Genomic DNA, 17,521 nt, shown 5'->3' on the forward strand with positions numbered 1-17,521 from the left:
AATTTTCAGTAGCTAACTTAGGAGTTTCTTTCAACTTGATCTGTCTCAGAGCCCATCCTGAGCTTATTACAGAATGAGAGAAGAAGGAAAAGAGGAAGTTATGTTAATGTTTTATTTAATGTTTTAGTATTCCTAAATATTAGGGATATTGGTGTATAATTTTCCTTCTCTATGTTATCTCTTCCTAGTTTAGGTATTAAAACCATATTTGTGTCACAGAATTAATTTGGTAGAATCTCTTTCATTTCTATTTATGCAAATAATATATATAATATTAAAATTAAGTATTTGAATAGTTGATAGAATTCATTTGTAAATCTCTCTAACACTATGTTCCCCACCCGCTTTGGAGCTCATTTCTGACTTGTTCAATTTCTCATTATGAAATTAGTTCATTTAAATTGTCTATTTCTTATTCTGTTAACCTAAGTATCCTACACTTTTATAAATATTTGGCTATTTTATCCAAGTTATCAATTTTATTGACGTATAACTAGACAAAAAATTTCTGATTTCCTTTGTTTCATCTTCAATTGCTAATGCTCATTTTTACTTTTCAAATCAGCAACTTAAATTTCTTCTTTCTTTTTAAAATCATAGTAACTTTTTGTTAATTTCATTTTTGTTTTTAATTTTGTTAGTGTCTTCTTTGATTTTTAAATTTTCTAATTTATTATTTGCTTGGATTAACAATAGTTGCTTTTCTAGTTGCTATTGATTTGTTTTTTAATTGTATGCCAATTCATTGATCTGCTCCTCTTTTAATAATGAAAGCATTTAAAGATATAAATCTCCACAAAAAGAACATGATGGAAGGAAATAATAAGATTGGAACTTATGTGAGGATTGTCTTCTTGTCTAAATTGGGACCTACTGATTCTTCTTAAGTCCATGATTCTTGTTCTTAGGGATAGTGCTATCAGCCTACACACCAATATCCCTAAACATTATATAAAACATTAGCATAACTTCCTCTTTTCCTATATCGCTCATTTTATCATAAACACAGGATGAGCTCTGAGACAAATTGAGTTAAAAGAAACTCCTAAATTAGCTATTGAAAAATTCTAATAGAATATAAATTCTCTGAGGACAGAAATTATCTTGTTTTTCTTTGCCATCCTAGTGCCTAGCACTGGTCATGGCACAAAGAAGCTGTTAAATAAATACTTTCTGAATTAATAAATGAATGAATGCTTAATTAGATTAGAAGAATTCTGGATTTCCTTAACTCCTTAGCTCCCTGCTGTAGCAATACACATCTTAAAAAGGTTCAGATGACTTCATTTAGAAAAACAAGAGTTCAACAAAATCTGATTCCACAGCTTTATAGGTGGTACTTGCTTGTTGTTTTGGTCTACAGTGAGGGCATGTGCAGTTTTTACTTTATACCTTCACATACCAACAGTAAACACCCACCTTTCCCTAACCATCACCATAGTAATGACACAAAGGCTCAAGACCCAAGATCAAATACAGACCATGCTGCCTTTATATTTTCCAACCTCTTCTGGTCTTTCTCAAAACTCCCATCTCCTCACCTCATTAACTCTCATCTAATGCTCCTTTCACACAAGACAATATATTGCACCTACTAAACACCTCAAAAATAATGGCTATATCTGCCAAACTACTTACACACTAGCCCCTTTTCTACTCTCTGACACCTTGATGTACCCCTGTGAGATACAATGCAATGAATTACGTCACAGCACCTGTTTCTTACAGCTGGAAGGGTGGTAAAAGAAGTACAAGCATGTATGGCTCAGGATAACTTTACTCTCTATTTCATGACTCTGCAGTACTCCCAGACTCTTCATATGGTGGTGAGATATCTTAGGGATTACTCTATTATAAGGCCCTGCTCTGTCCTACTTACATGGGCTTTGGTTTCCTCCTTTATAAAATAAGAGTGCTTAAATGATTTCTAAAGCCCCTTCCAACCCTCAATCTCTGAAACTGTTCGTGTTCACGTGGAAAAAGTTTCATTGTTCTGCTTAGTTCTCAGTCTTCTTGTTGCAAGATCTGGAGTGGTAGATGAAGGGTCTCCATAGTGGGAGCAAAGATTTGCCTCCTGTTGTATATTGCGTGTGGCCATCCTTTCTTGATCCATTTTCTAATCATTTCTTAATGGTCCTTCTCTTGCCTCCCAATACTTTATTTTTTGTTTTTGGCATATTTTTATTTACTTATCTGTTTACCTTTTAATCTTTTCAGTAGACTATAAATTTCTTGAAGAAGGCAAATATTTTGTTTTCCTCTTAGTTTTCCCAGCATCTTGTGTTGTTCTTAATGAATTGTTGTTTAGTTTTTTTGGTTGTGTCCAACTTTTATGACCCTTGTTTGGGGTTTTCTTGGCAAAAATACTGGAGTAGTTTGCCATTTCTCTCTTCAACTTGTTTTACAGATGAGGAAACTGAAGCAAACAGTGTTAAATGACTTGCCCAGTGTCACACAACTAGTTTATGTCTGAGGCCAGATATGAACTCATGAAGTGGACTTTTCTTGACTCTAGGCTCAGAACTCTATCCACTGTGCCACTTTGCCCATAGAAAGTAGTACGTGCCTAATTAATATTTGTTGGATTGAATAAGCAGCATTGATATTTTAGGATTGCTCACCAATGTGTTAACTTCCAACAATGGCTTGTATCTTTCTGGAATCCTCATGGCTCAGGTCCTGCTTTCATTAGTTATATAGCCCTCAGATTCCAGTCCCTCATAGTGTGTTTATTTAGATAAATAGAAAAATCCACATTAACAGTCTCCATTAATGTCCTCTTCCTGAGCCAACTCCTCTGCCAGGGATGATCATAGTAACTGGGAAAGGCCATCTACCAAAAAGGAGCATTTGAGCTGAGTTTTGAAGGAAATCAGGGAAGCCAGGTGGTGGAGATATGCAGAGAAATAGAGAAAATGCATTGTCAGGAACTGGAGTGTCATATTCAAGGAACAACACAAGTTTTGACAGTGTGTATATTCTGAATGCCTTAAAAATCCTCATTATATGGTACCTGGGTATTTATTTCTGTTGAGTTATGTATGTCTTCTTCATTTAAATTCTTCCCTGATATGGATAGTCTATGGAGGTGACTCTGGGTATACCAAGGCTGGTCAATGAAGAACAAGCTTTGGCAGGTCCTACAAACTGAAAAGACTTAGAGTGTGAGTGTAATAACAGATTATGTAATGTATCTGCCACCTGAATTAGCCTAGCTGAGTATAGGGAGACTCATTGCCAAAGGTGTGGCCATTGTAATAGAAGTGGCCAGAACTATGTTATGGGGAAATTTGGAGGGTCTGTAGTCTTTAGTAGTTTGTTTTTGTATCCTTATTACCTAGTGTAATACTTATTTTAAATATTTAGTTGCTTATTGATTGATTGATGAAATCATGTCTCCTTGAACTATGGATTAGTCTTTTGTAAGCCTGTTAGCTTTTTGTGGCAATCTGGGGCTTGATAGCTGCAGGATAAGTCTGGCCCCCTGGGGCCAGGATGAAACATTGGTCCTGGATAAGGACTGTAGGTCTCATAGGTGATAGTTGAAGTCTATAGAGCTAGACAGGACTTGTGGATATTCCAAATCAGGCAAACAATAGTTATAAAACCTAGGAAGGAAATGTGCTAAGGATTTATCTATTATAGAGGCTGAAAACAATGTGTGACTGACTCTAGACAAGATTGCATAGAATGTAAGTCTTTTGAGGGCAAGTAATCTTTCATTTCTGTGTTTGCAGCCCCAGTTTCAAAGAGTAAATTCTAGAACACTATAGGGGCTTAGTAAATGTTTATTGAACTGAATTTAATTGAATTCATACTCTGAATTGAATTGGAAACAAATAGATTTTTTCCTCTGGGGGAAAAATCTGTTCCTTCCCCCCCTCACTCTTCAAAAATCAGAGAATCATAGAGAATTGGAGGTGGACACAGAGGGCATCTAAACTAATTCATCCTTGAGCAGTAATGGCCTCTGAAACATCTCTGAAGACCTCAAATGAGAGAAATCTTACTGTTTTTAAAGCATTTCATTATACTCTTGGAAAGTTCTTATTGTTAAAAAAAGTTTTTTCTTGTATTTCTTTCTATCTAATAATTGTGAAGTTCTTATCAAAGTGCCTGGCATATAACAAGTATTGTAGAAATATTATTAACATGATTTGCCTGAGAAATTATGAGTTCTGCTCTCTGGGATGACATAGTACAAAACTAATCCTTTCTCATGGAAATCTCTCCTAAGTTTTCCTTTTTCCAGGCTAAAATTCTCCAGTTATTTTAAGTGATACTCAGAAGGTCTAGTTTCCAGTCTGATCATCTTCCCATCTTGTTAATATCTTTCTTAAAATGTGAAGCCCAGAAATGCACAAATTTCTCCAGCTTTGGTTTAAACAAGAGAGGACAGTGAAATAAATACATCTTCGGAACATCTTTCTTTTTTTCATCTTTGAATATATTCAGAGAGTGCATTGCTTTTTTTGTGCATTATGGCACACCATTAACTCATATTGATTTTGTAGCCCACTAAGACCTTTAGATTTTTTTTTTTTTTACTGTGAAATGTATTGCATCTCATAGGCACTAAATTATTTGTTCAGTTGAATTCCAGTGGCATTTTCTTGCACTCTATTTAGGCAGGACTTCACATTTTTCTCTGCTAAATTCATTTCTTTTAGAACCTTTTAGAACAGATCTTAGTTCAGTCACATAATCTCCATATGACATTAATCAAATACCTTCCATTTCCTTAGCCTCAGTTTCCTCCTCTGTAAAATGAGAAAACTGGATAAGATGATCTCTAAGGCTTCATGAGCTCTAGATTCTATCAATACTAAATGGCCTTCCTCAGATTTGGAAGTATTTTTTAATCCTTTCATCAGCAGTGGTCATCCAGAGAAGGGTCAAAGAAATTGTTCCTCCCTCCCCTTAATCTAAAAAATTATGCTTAGGTTTCACTGAGAAAGAGTAAGCCAGTAGGACCTCCTTCTGGACTTTTTTATCTTCCATTTAATTTTTAAATATTGCAAATGATTGTAGAATTAGTTACAAGGGCCTGGGGCAAGGAAGGGAATGAAAAGGGGATGTTGAGGTGGGGAAGGGGTAGCAGATGGAAGAATAGAAGCCACTTGGAGAGGTAAAGCCTGGAGAGGAACTGAGAAGTTCTGGGTTAAATGAGACCATTCAGTGTGGAAAGAATTAGTGGTTTACCTCTCTCTTTTTAATAGGGACTTAGACATCTGGGAGGGATTTCATTAATGTGTTACTTTTCAGGTCTGGAATATCAGCATAGAATGTATAACATTTTTCTCATTAAACTTCAAAACTCAATAAACCCCCAAGATAGCATGTTCTGAAATGTCAGAGAATATGAACTAGGAGGGATCTGAGAGTTTCAAAGACAGAAGACCCAGATCTGAATCCCTGCCCTGCACTTCCCCTTAATAATCTTATGATCTCGGACAAGAGACTCCCTTGAATTTTGCCTTAGTTTTCTCAAGTCAGGGCAAGAAACATATATGATAATATTCCAGGCACTGTGCTAAGCCCCAGGAATATAAAGAAAGCCAAAACGTTTCCTCACAAGAAATAAAAAAGAGGCAAAAATGGTTTCCAATATCTCTTCTAGCTAGAAAAGTCTATCCAATGACTTCTGAGGAATAACTGCCTTATAAAAGACATGTATTATTGAATTAGACCCCACTTTACAGAGGAAGCTGGAACCCAGAAAGAAGGAAAGGACATAAAGGTAGTCAGTGTCTACACTCAAATATCCAGACCCTAGTTTTCCCCTCTGTGCTTCCTGACCTGAATTTAGGAGTGGGCTAAAGCCAGCTTGGGCAGGTGGTCAGTTTGGGAGCAGAAGATGGGGGGAGACAGGGTTTTTTTAATTTTCAGTGTGAGCATTTACAATTACCAATTGAGGTTTGATTTATTGTTTTGTTGATTTTCTAGACTTAAGAAAGTGTTAATAATATAGATTAAATAGTATGTCATGGGTACTTTGATAGTTATTGATTTACCAGAATATCCTGTCTGTTGCCTAGAAAATGAGTAGAAAGAGACAGTGTGGTGTAATGAGAAGAACTTTGAGATTTAAGTAATGGAGATCTGGATTTGAATCCCGGCTTTGCTTCCAATTTATCACAAGATCAAGAACCAATAATTTCTTTATGAGCCTCAATTTCTGAACCTAGTTGTGAGGACTATATTTTATAATCTTTTAAGTCTTTTTAAATTCCACATTGCATAAATCTATGGCTTTGTGATAAGATTTCACAGTTTCAGGCATGATCTGAGATTGGACATTTTAAATGCATTATCTCATTTGGTCCCTAAAACAAGGCTGGTAAATCATTAATCTCCATTTTGCACATGGGGAAACTGAGACACAGAATTTTTTTTTGTTTGTTTGTTTGTTTTTAATGACTTGCCTAGGGTCACATAACAAGTGAATGTCTAAAGTAACAACTCAGGACCTTCTAATAGACAATAGGATCCAGCAGTGAAGAAAACTTAGATTGAAGTTCTTCTTTTGATATCCATTTATACTGTAAACCTACCTTAAGTGTTCCAGGCAACTCTATATATTAGTTGATAATCTGAATTGGAAAAGGGAGCTTACCCACCAGGAATTCCCTATGCCAATGAAATCACAAGTTTATAAAAAATGTGTATGTGTGTGGGTGTGTGTATGTATATGATAATTACAGCTGTTCCCACAGAGACAAAATGAAAAATACAACATGGTAAATGCTTAAATATTTGTTGAATGAATGATATTTGTGATTTTCTATATATCAGAGGAATATGTAAACAAAACGTATTTGGATTAAATTGAATCTGACTATGACAAGTACAGATAGAGAAAATAATATATTTATGTATAAGATATATGATAAAGAATTAACTCTTTTTTTCCAGTCAGGTTTAATCAGGACACAGGAAAATGAATTCCTCATATCTCCATTGCCAATACTACTTGCCCAAGAACACAACTATACCTCTCCAACAGGCCACCATCCTCATGTACTGTACAAAAGAACAGCAGAAGAAAAAATCCAGCAATATCAAGTGTCCCCTGGATCCAGTGTTTCTTTGGCTGCTCATCTGCAAAGTCACAGCCCTCAGGAAGCTCCAACTCTGGAGAAGCCTTCTCTGCATCGAAGGTTGCAAAAGCAGCACTTTTGTGGAAGGCGCAAGAAATGTATGTAAGGAAACATTCTCTTGCTCTAGTTTCAAATGTGGACCCTGTGCAGACGTGTCTGTGTTTGCTTAAGGGCAGACAGCAGTGCTGACAAGGCTGGGAGTGGGGCTGCTTGTTTAAAATGGGGCTAATTCCACTCTAGGGAAATTGGGAAGGAAATACAAACAATACAATTATATAATAAACATTTATCAAGTATCTACTGTATAAAAAATACTGGGCCATGCCTGAGGTAATTTGAAAATTTAGAAGTTAATGTTCTACTTGGAAAATAAGATACAAATATGACAATATAAAATGTCATTAGAGAAATTCAAAGTAAAGTGTGTGAGGGGAAAGGCTATTATTTAAGGTCAAGATTTCAGGCGCAAAGTACAGAAATAAACCCCTAAACTGGCCCTTTGGGGCAAAATCTGGGTGATTATTTTTTATTCATTTATTTTTTTTTACTTTGGAACAAAAATGATTTTGGGCAAGTTATTTCTTCTCTGTGCCTCACTTTTCCGATTTGTAAAATGAATATATTGGACAAAATTGTGAGAAAACTTTAGCAGAGTCATGCTCATCATCTTCAAATATTTGACGTGTTGGCAGTCAGTCAATAAATGCCACTATGTGCCAGATACTGTGCTAAGTGCTGGAAAAAAAAGAGGCAAAAGACAGTACCTTCTTTAAAGGAATATATTTAAAGATAATATATGTATATGTATATATATATATATTATTATAATCTAGTGGGAGAGGCAAGAAGCAAAGAGATATGTAAAGATGTAAGATCAAAAGGAAATAATTAAGAAGAGAAGCCACTGGTGTCAAGAGAGAGTAAGAAAATATTTGTATAAAAGATGAAATTTTACTTGGACTTAAGGTAGAACATTCTAGGCATTGGGGAAAAAAAATGAGAGAAGATTCCTGGAGCTGAGAGATCGAGAGTCTTGTTTGTGGACCAATCAGGAGGCCAGGGTAACTGGATTGATGAACACGTGGTAGAGAACAAGGTATAAGAAGATTGAAAGGTAAAAAGGGGTTATGAATGCCAAAGCGAAGATTTTGTATTTACAATAAAAGCCAATTTTTTGAGTAACTACTGGGCAGGATTTTGTGCTGATAACTAAAAGAGAGATATTGTTCAGATAAAACATAGCCTGTAATCTCTTGGACCATATAGTGTACTTTTGGAATGCAACACAAATGCAAGTTACTCTAGTTTACATTGTATGGTAAGGATCATCATAGTGGTACAAGACAAAGTTGAGATGAGAGGAGCCAGGCTATTCTCAGTCACTGGAATGAGAAAAGTCTTTGTGAAGAAGATTATTTTTGAGTTGGGCTTTAATGAATGAGAGATAATTCAATAAGAGAAAAAGGAGACTGGGGAGGGTATCATAGGCATTAAGAATAGGATGGCTACAGACATGGGTACCTTACAAAGTAGAGGGTCAAGTTTTCTGGGAGCTTATAAATTATGGAGGGTTGAAATATGAGATGAGGCAGTAAAAGTTAAATGGTATCAGGTTGTGGAAGGACTTGAATACTAGGCAAAGAAATTTGAACTTTTGTTGTGTAGGAAGTAGGTAGCTACTGAAGATTTTTGAGCAAAGGAGTGACATAACTAAATTTTTATATAAGAAACAGCATTCAGAAATTGGTCCGAAGGATGAATTAGAGAAAAGAGAAGTGAGAAATCATGTAAAGAGGTTATTACAATAGTTTAGGCAGATATGGAAGGGACAGTTAGGAAAAGATATAGTAGAGAGGGAATTGACTGTACCTAGTAAACGATATGAGAGTTAAGGAAGAAGGAAGAGGCAGTATTAATGACAAAGTATGAATATAGGAGACTGGATGCTGTTTGTTGGTACCACACACAAAAATAATGAAGTGAGGGGGCAGCTAGGTGGTGCAGTGTAATACCTCCCTTATTGATGGATTTATGTTTCAAGGTCATGACCACCCTATGTTCTAAATCAAAAGAAAGGGGGAGATGTTAGGTTCTTACTAAGTGCTAAGTCGGTACTTAACAATTCTCTAGTCCACACCTTTTGGTTCCGGCCTTTAAGGGGAGTTTTACCCCTTTGAACTTCTGGGGAGGAGCTTACATGTTTAAGAGGAGCAAGTTCATTGGTTGAAGTATTTTTCCCACAAGCCCCTGAGTTATCACATGCTCTGTCGAGTGCCAGTCCTGAAGTCAGGAGGACCTGAGTTCTAATCTACCCTCAGACACTTAACATTTCCTACCTGTGTGATCCTGGGCAAGTTATTTAATCCCAATTGCCTCAGCAAAAAAAACAAAAACAAAAAGAAAGAAAGAAAAAATAATAATGAAGTGAGAAGGAAGAGCAGGATTAGAGATAAGGAGAGCTTGCTTTGGGACATAATGGCATTTGAGATGTTTGTAGGGAATCCAGGTGAAGAGAGCTTCCAGAATGAAAGAGAAGAGAATCCATAACATGGAATCCCTTTATTTTGCATATGAAGCTACTGAAATTCAGAGTAGTTAATAGACTTGCTCAAGATCACACTGAGGGGAAGCATCAGGGGCAGAAGGGATTCCTCTGATGCCTGAGCTCCCTCTTTGTTCCCTGCAATCCTACTTCCTCGAGGTCTCCATTGATGATGGGGCAGTGAATAAGATCATTAAGGGAGAGTGCCAAGAAAGAAGAGGAACCAAGACAGATCTTTGGGGAATACTGTTCTTAACCTGGGATCTATCAACTTTTTAAAAAATTGGTAACTATATTTCAGTTTATTTTGTAATCCTATATTTTACTTTCTACATTTGAAAACTTGATTCCCGATTAATTCTGTTGTCTCAAGCTGTCTTCATCGTTTTGCTTTTTCTTTCTTTCCAAAGGAAAAGGGATTTTTATAGTTGCCGTTCAGTAGCATGTGGTGATGGCCATCAGGCTTGAGTCTTCCTGTCCTTTGGAGATGGTCTCCCTCCAGACCCTCTGCCAAAGTGACTTTTTCTCTTTGCAGATGCCCCCAAGCCTCCCACAGATGATACCTACATAAGGGTGGATGAATATGTCAGCACTGGACGGCTCAGAAGGTCTGCTGGGAAGTCCCAGAGAGGTCTCAACGTGGAGACGCTTGTTGTGGCTGATAAAAAAATGGTGGAAAAACACGGCAAAGAAAACGTGACTACATACATCTTAACTGTAATGAATATGGTAAGGCCCAGAATGGACTGACACCAGATTTTTAATGTCTGGATGCTCAGGGATGCTGGAGTCAGGAAGATATGCATTCAGACCTAGCCTCTGACACTTACTAGCTGTGTGATCCTGGGCCCATCACTTAACCACTGACCATCTCAGTTTCCACAACTAAAATATATAATTTCTATTCTCAAGGAACTTACAATCCATCTATTTGGATACAGATTAGGGTAGCCCAATGTTTTTTGATTCTGTATTTTTCCATGACTTCCTTGAACATTATGAACCCTCAAAACTAGAGGTCTTCTTTTGTTTATTCATATGTAGTAGGATATCTATCTAACACTTGGATTGTACATTAGCTATTCCTCATTCTTGCTTCATGATTAGCCTAAGTGCCTTTCTGGTCATAGATGATGAAGCTATGGGTACTATTGATGAAAAAATCGTAATATTGTACTCTTGTTTTAGGCACAAATCTCCAGAGAATTTTAGTTACTTTAACTTTAATCAACTTTCCAAATTATTTCTGGCTTAGATAGAAAATTATCCAACCTGACCTAGTCCCACTTACCCCACCCCAAAAGTCAATATATATTTATTAAGAACCTAAGTTCCAGGCATTGGGTATTCTACTTAAAAAAAAAAAAAATGTTCCCAATCTCAAAGAGTTTACAGCATAATGGAAGAAGACAATACACAAAAGAAAGCTGACAGGGGAAAAAAAGCCCCTATACCAGCATGTGGTAAAGTTAGAAAAGCCCCAAAATAGTACAGTCAGCTAAGAAATAAGGTGTCAGACCAAGCTCTTTTCTTCAATGCAGGTTTTGGAGTTCATGATTCTGCCCTCCAGTCAGAGGAGCAGAGAATAATGTCATCAGGCAGAGTCCCAAGACTGATAAGATCTCATAGGATGCTGTAGTTTTCCCCAGTAATGAGCTCCCCTGGGCACGGTTGAAAAGTCAGAGAAGTCCCAAAGTAGCAAAGCCAGAAGAGAGATGAATTTCTACCCTAATCCTATTTGAAGTGAAACTATAGGAATCTGTAAGCAGAATCCCTTAATCTCTTTAGAACTGTTTCACACCTTGCCCGATAAATGATTGTTCATCAGAAATGTTTTAGATGAGATTCCTGTTCATGTTGGACTAGAGAGCCTCTGTGGACAATCTAGTTCTGATATTTTAAGCCTGTATTTCGAAAGATGCAAACTACTAAGCTGTGCTTTCAAGGCTTTCTACAATCTGGCTTCAATCTACCTTCTCAGCTTTTTTTCTTACTATTTCCTATCATTCATTTTATGTCCAGCCAAATAACTTACTTGGTATTTGCTGTTCTTATTCTACCTCATCCATATTTGTATCTTATTTACAATGACCCTTCACTTTGCACTGGGTTCTGAATAGCCTCAGCCCTAACTCCCTCCACCTCCTTTTCCTTGCTTCCTGGCTTAGCTTGGGCACTAGTTCTTGAGTTTAGTTAGAAATCATTCTAGACATTTAGATGAAACAGTAGATAGAGCACTGGACCTGGAGTCAGGAGCACCTGAGTTCAAATCTTGCTTCAGATACTTAGTTGCAAGATAACAATAGTATCAATCTCCCAAGATTGTAGGGAGGATAAACTGTTTGCAAAATGCATAAAGTGCCTCATAAATGTTAGCTATTATTATTTGTGTATATGTATTAACTCCCTACTAAACTCTAGGGTACTTGAGGGGAGAATTATGTCTTATTCATCTATCTATCCATCTCTATCCCCATCTTTATAAATCCTCACCCTTTAACATACAGCTTAGCAAGGCACTTAGTAAATGAATGAATGAATGAGTGCAACAAATATTTTGAGTTTTTATTTTCAGCAGTAAAATTTGTTCTCATTATATTTTGATATAAAGTAGGTGACATTTTTCTTTTCTCCTTGAGAAAAGTTAGTTTTCTCTTATTGCATTTTTGTTATCTGTTTCATTATTTAATCAGGTTTCCAGTCTTTTTAAAGATGGGACCATTGGAAGTGACATAAACATTGTGGTGGTGAGCCTCCTTCTCCTGGAACAAGAACCTGTAAGTGGTGGGATACAATCTTTTTTTTTTTTTTTTTTTTTTTAATTTTTTTTTTATTATATATATATATATATTTTATAATATTATCCCTTGTATTCATTTTTCCAAATTACCCCCCCTCCCTTATTCCCTCCCCCCGACGACAGGCAATACCATACATTTTACATGTGTTACAATATAGTCTAAGTACAATACATGTGTGTGAATATCATTTTCTTGTTGCACAATAAACATTAGAATCCGAAGGTACATGCAACCTGGGCAGACAGATATTAGTGCTAACAATTTACATTCCCCTCCCAGTGTTTCTTCTCTGGGTGTATCTACCTCTGTCCATCATTGATCAACTGGAAGTGAGTTGGATCTTCTTTATGTTGAAGATTTCCACTTCCATCAGAATACATCCTCATACAGTATTGTTGTTGAAGTGTACAGTGATCTTCTGGTTCTGCTCATTTCACTCAGCATCAGTTGATTTAAGTCTCTCCAACCCTCTCTGTATTCCTCCTGCTGGTCATTTCTTACCGAGCAATAATATTCCATAACTTTCATATACCACAATTTACCCAACCATTCTCCAACTGATGGACATCCATTCATCTTCCAGTTTCTAGCTACAACAAAAAGAGCTGCCACAAACATTTTGGCACATACAGGTCCCTTTCCGCTCTTTAGTATTTCTTTGGGATATAATCCCAGTAGTAGCGCTGCTGGGTCAAAGGGTATGCACAGTTTGATAACTTTTTGGGCATAATTCCAGATTGCTCTCCAGAATGGCTGGATTCTTTCACAACTCCACCAGCAATGTATTAGTGTCCCAATTTCCCCACATCGGTGGGATACAATCTTATCTCATTCTGCTAGATGATAGGCTCCCTTTGGGTGGAGACTGTTTTGTGAATTTCTGTGTTCTAGACTTCTGCTCTCCATAATCTTAGACTCTGTATACACACACACACACACACACACACACACACACACACACACACACATCCTATTCCTGAATTCTAATTCAGTTGTAAAATAGATTATAGCACAATTTGATGAAAGGATGAACAGCCTTTTTTAAAAAAAAGTCTACATTGTATGAAGGTTCCATGAAATTAACATAGACATTGTCATGAAATAGAAAATTCTTATTAGCAGTAAATAGTAATAGTTTGTCCTTCATTCTCAAAGAGGACCATAGTATGGGGAAAGTCATGTGGTGACTTGCAAGTGAATTGGATTTAAGTAAGGCTCCTTTGTGGCCATGTGTATCCAGTGGCAAGAAATAGATCAGAATGACTGGAGAAGGCTTCCAAGTAGTAGCAGTAGGTGCTAACTAAATTGTTGTTTGATAATAATAATAATAATAATAATAATAATAATAATAATAATAATAATAATAACCAAGGTACTAAAATTTGGTGAATATTTACTGTTTGCTCTAGACACCATAGAACTGCTCTAGGCACCATATATTTACACAGCCATGAAGATGGAAAAATTGACTTATAGGAGCAGAAAGGCAGCAGCTGTTGCCAGGACTACTAAGGATGGAATCACCCATCCTCCTACTTTGCAGGCTATGTTTGGAAAAGCAGAAAAACAGGGAGAATTCAGGTGCCTGAGAAATTTTTCTTAAATTGGTCTTAACACTGTGGTTATGCAGCTGTTTTCATTGTCAGGAGGGTAAGAGAGCCGAGCAGAAATCTTTTTTTGTGTCAGAACATGGTGGGTGTTAGGAGTCAGATCCCCTGAATAGCTTTTCCTGTGTGTTTGTATTTCTTTGTGGCACATTCATTATAGGGAAAGCCTTATGTTTACTAGACTATGCTTTAAGTAACCAGAATATATCAAAAATCAGGGAAGTTGTGGTTTTGAGTCATAGTAAGTGACAGTTACATCTTAGAGGCTCTTTTCTGAATCTTCCCTATTTCTTAGGAATGTCTGTGTTAATGGTCATGAGACCCTCAAACAATAGAGAATTTTTTTTTGAAAGGCTCTTCATCTGTCTTCAAATCATCAAATTGCTATTTTACAATTGAATTGGTATTCAAGAAGGGACAGTGTGTGTGTGTGTGTGTGTGTATGTGTTTAAAACCTCCTTATTACCATCTAATTGGGAAAACAAATAAATTTTATATATATATATATATAATGTGTATATATATATATATATATATATACATACACACACACACACACACACACATATATATATATATATACACACACCTCCCAATTATACATAGGCTTCTTGTTACATGGGTCTTATATATGATAGGAAGAACTTTATAAATATTTATTGACTCTGAATCTCTCAACTAACTAGAGTGATAGAAACTTCCTCTCCCAAGGAAATATGCTCTTAATTCTTAAATCCATAAACTACTAGATGGTTAGGAGAGGTGGATAGAAGTTTAAGGATTTTCAGATGTTCTTTCCCATAGCAAAGAAACATTTTATTAGGAAATTTGCCCATAGAAGGGATGATGACTTCAGACAATGGGCTAAAATAAGTTAATTTCTGAAGCCTCTTTGAACTTTAACATTCTAGAATTCATAAAATCAAACAGAATATGATAGAAGCATTGAACCTCAGTACTAGATGAGAGTTTTAGAGATTATTTAGATGAACAGTTCTTAAGTTAGAGTCCTTGGATTCTGAGGGGATTTGTGGATAGATTTTTTGGAAGAGAAATAAAATACATTTTTTCCTTCCTTTTATTTTCTAACTGAAATTGATCAATTCCTTCAATTATTTCAAAACATTATTTTTAGAAGGGAGTCCATAGACTTTGCCAGACTGACAATGGGGATCTTGACACCAAAATGTAAAGAAACTCTATACCAGATCAAACTTGTACTCAAAGGAATTTCTTCTTTTAGTTAATCAGTGAATATTTATTAAATGCCTACTATGTACGTGACACTATGCTAAATGCTGAGATTACAAAAAATAAATAAAAGAATGTCCCTGCCCTGGAGGATCTCACAGAGAAACAGGGGAAACAACTAGCAAACAAATCTATACAAATAAGTTAGTTAAGGGATAAGTAGAAAATTACTAAGCAAGGAAAAATACTAGAATTAAGAAGGATTGGAAAAGTCTTTCTGTAGATTAGATTGTAGTTCAGCTTTAAAGGAAACCAGAGAAGTCCATAGGTGTAGGCAAGAATGGAGAACATTCCAGGTATGGAGAACAAGGAGAGAAAATGCCCTGAGCCAAGAGATACAGTGTCTTATTTGTGGAAAAGTAAGGAGGCAGTCCCAGAAAATGTCTATCCGGTTTCTTTTTGAAGATCCCCAAAATATCAGAATTCAGTACTGCCTAAAGCATCACATTCTACTTTGGACAGAAAAGATGTCAAACTATCAACCTCATATAAACTTTAGCACGTTGTATTAAGATTATGGGTATGTGTGTTTGGGGAGTGGGAAAGGATGTGGTTCTGCTTTATGGCATCAGTGAGAACCATGGAGTAATGGAAATAGCAACAGTTTTGAAGTCACAAAGAGCCCACTCTGGCTTTCATGTGTTTTGTAAAACTAGGAAGTAACATTTGGCTAAACAGATGTCAGCAACATTAAAATGTGGCCCTACTAAATCTGACAGATTTCTTCTGGAAGCTATATAAAAATACATTTTATAGTCTTAATTAAGTATGTCTTTGAATTTAGATGCATTCAGTGCAACCCATATTAATTAAATACCTACTATGTTCTTCAGTGGATATGCTCTCCAGTGAAAAAGAATGCAGTTGATGCTATGGAAAGATCCCTAGCTTTGGAGTTAGAGGATCTGAGTTCAGTTCATGCCTTTGTTGCATTACTTTCCACCTGTGTTACCCTGTGTGAGTCCCAGCCTCTTTATACTTCATTTTGAATAACTCATCTTGAAGTTAATATTTTTTAAATTATATACCAGGACTTTTTCATTTTTATTCCTTCCTATTAAAATCTTATTAATTCTGGTCTTTTCTCTAGGAGTTAGCAATGAACATAATAATGATAGCTAGCATTAATATAGTGCCTACTATGTGCCAGATACTTTACAAAAATTATATCATTTGATCCTCAAGGCAAGTGCTATTGTTATACTCATTTTACAGAAGAAGAAATTAAAGTAGATGTAAGTTAAAGGAGTTTACTAGGATTACACAGCTGGTAATTGTTTGAGGCTGGACTTCCAGAATATAGGTTCAGCCATTCTATCCATTGCTCCATCTCATTTTCATATACTCAGATAGCTGATTTAGGTATAACTTCAACATTGGTAATTAATATTTATTGCTAATTTTGCTTTATGTGATGATCTTAATTGTCTTCCATGTCCAATATCTTCTAATTTATTTGAAGAAAATATTAGACCCGAGACTTCAGATAGTCTTCAGTAATGCCAGACAGCTTCACATAGTAGTTCCTGAACTGTTTTGGCCATATGCTTGGACATATCAATGACTCAATGAGGGCCAGTCCTAGAGGTATCTCTTATTATACCCTCCAAGTAAAACTAGTCTTACCTCTCCACAGTATACCTAGAAAGTGGTCATTTATTGACTTCTGATGAGGTAGAACTTATTCTCCATGAGGAAACTCATTCTACTTTGGGACAGTTTTAACTGTTAGGGAGATTTCCTGATGTGTATTTTACATTTAATATATATGTAATGTAATATATATGTATTAAATATCTATATTTCCTTACAATTAAAATATTTCCTTACAATTGTTGATTAACAAATACTGATTATCTTCCTCATTATCTTAGTGTTCTTTCTGAAGCCAAATAGGACTCATCTTTTCTTAGTTACCCTTTCTCACATGACAAACTGGAATTCTTTTTATTTATATCTTATTTTTGCATTTCCTAAATTTCTTTCTATATTCCTTCCCATCCTTCTCCCAAAGTGCCAAACCATATAACAAAGTTTTGGTTTCTTTTTTTAAGGAAAAAAAGAAAAAGAAGAGGAAGAAAATCAGCAAAAATTGCTAATGCCTTATAAAATCTGGTTATATACCTATGGTAATGTTCCATATCAATGGAACCCATTGTTCCATCCCCACCCTTGCAAGGAAGTTGGGGGAGGGAACATCTTGCAATCTTTGCACTTTTT

At 35.9% G+C, this 17,521-nt stretch overlaps 1 protein-coding gene across 1 annotated transcript in view; it reads left to right on the top strand.

Moving 5' to 3' along the window:
- Positions 1 to 17,521, top strand: part of ADAMTS18 (ADAM metallopeptidase with thrombospondin type 1 motif 18) — a 165,699-nt gene that overhangs the window by 39,711 nt on the left and 108,467 nt on the right. Inside the window, exons 2-4 of the mRNA XM_074286587.1 lie at positions 6,916 to 7,202; positions 10,178 to 10,371; positions 12,336 to 12,419. Of these exons, the coding sequence (XP_074142688.1) occupies positions 6,941 to 7,202; positions 10,178 to 10,371; positions 12,336 to 12,419 (540 nt within the window). The 5' untranslated portion in view covers positions 6,916 to 6,940. The remainder of the gene's footprint in view (positions 1 to 6,915; positions 7,203 to 10,177; positions 10,372 to 12,335; positions 12,420 to 17,521) is intronic.

Source organism: Sminthopsis crassicaudata, chromosome 2 (genome assembly GCF_048593235.1).
Source record: "Sminthopsis crassicaudata isolate SCR6 chromosome 2, ASM4859323v1, whole genome shotgun sequence".
Taxonomy (NCBI): domain Eukaryota; kingdom Metazoa; phylum Chordata; class Mammalia; order Dasyuromorphia; family Dasyuridae; genus Sminthopsis; species Sminthopsis crassicaudata.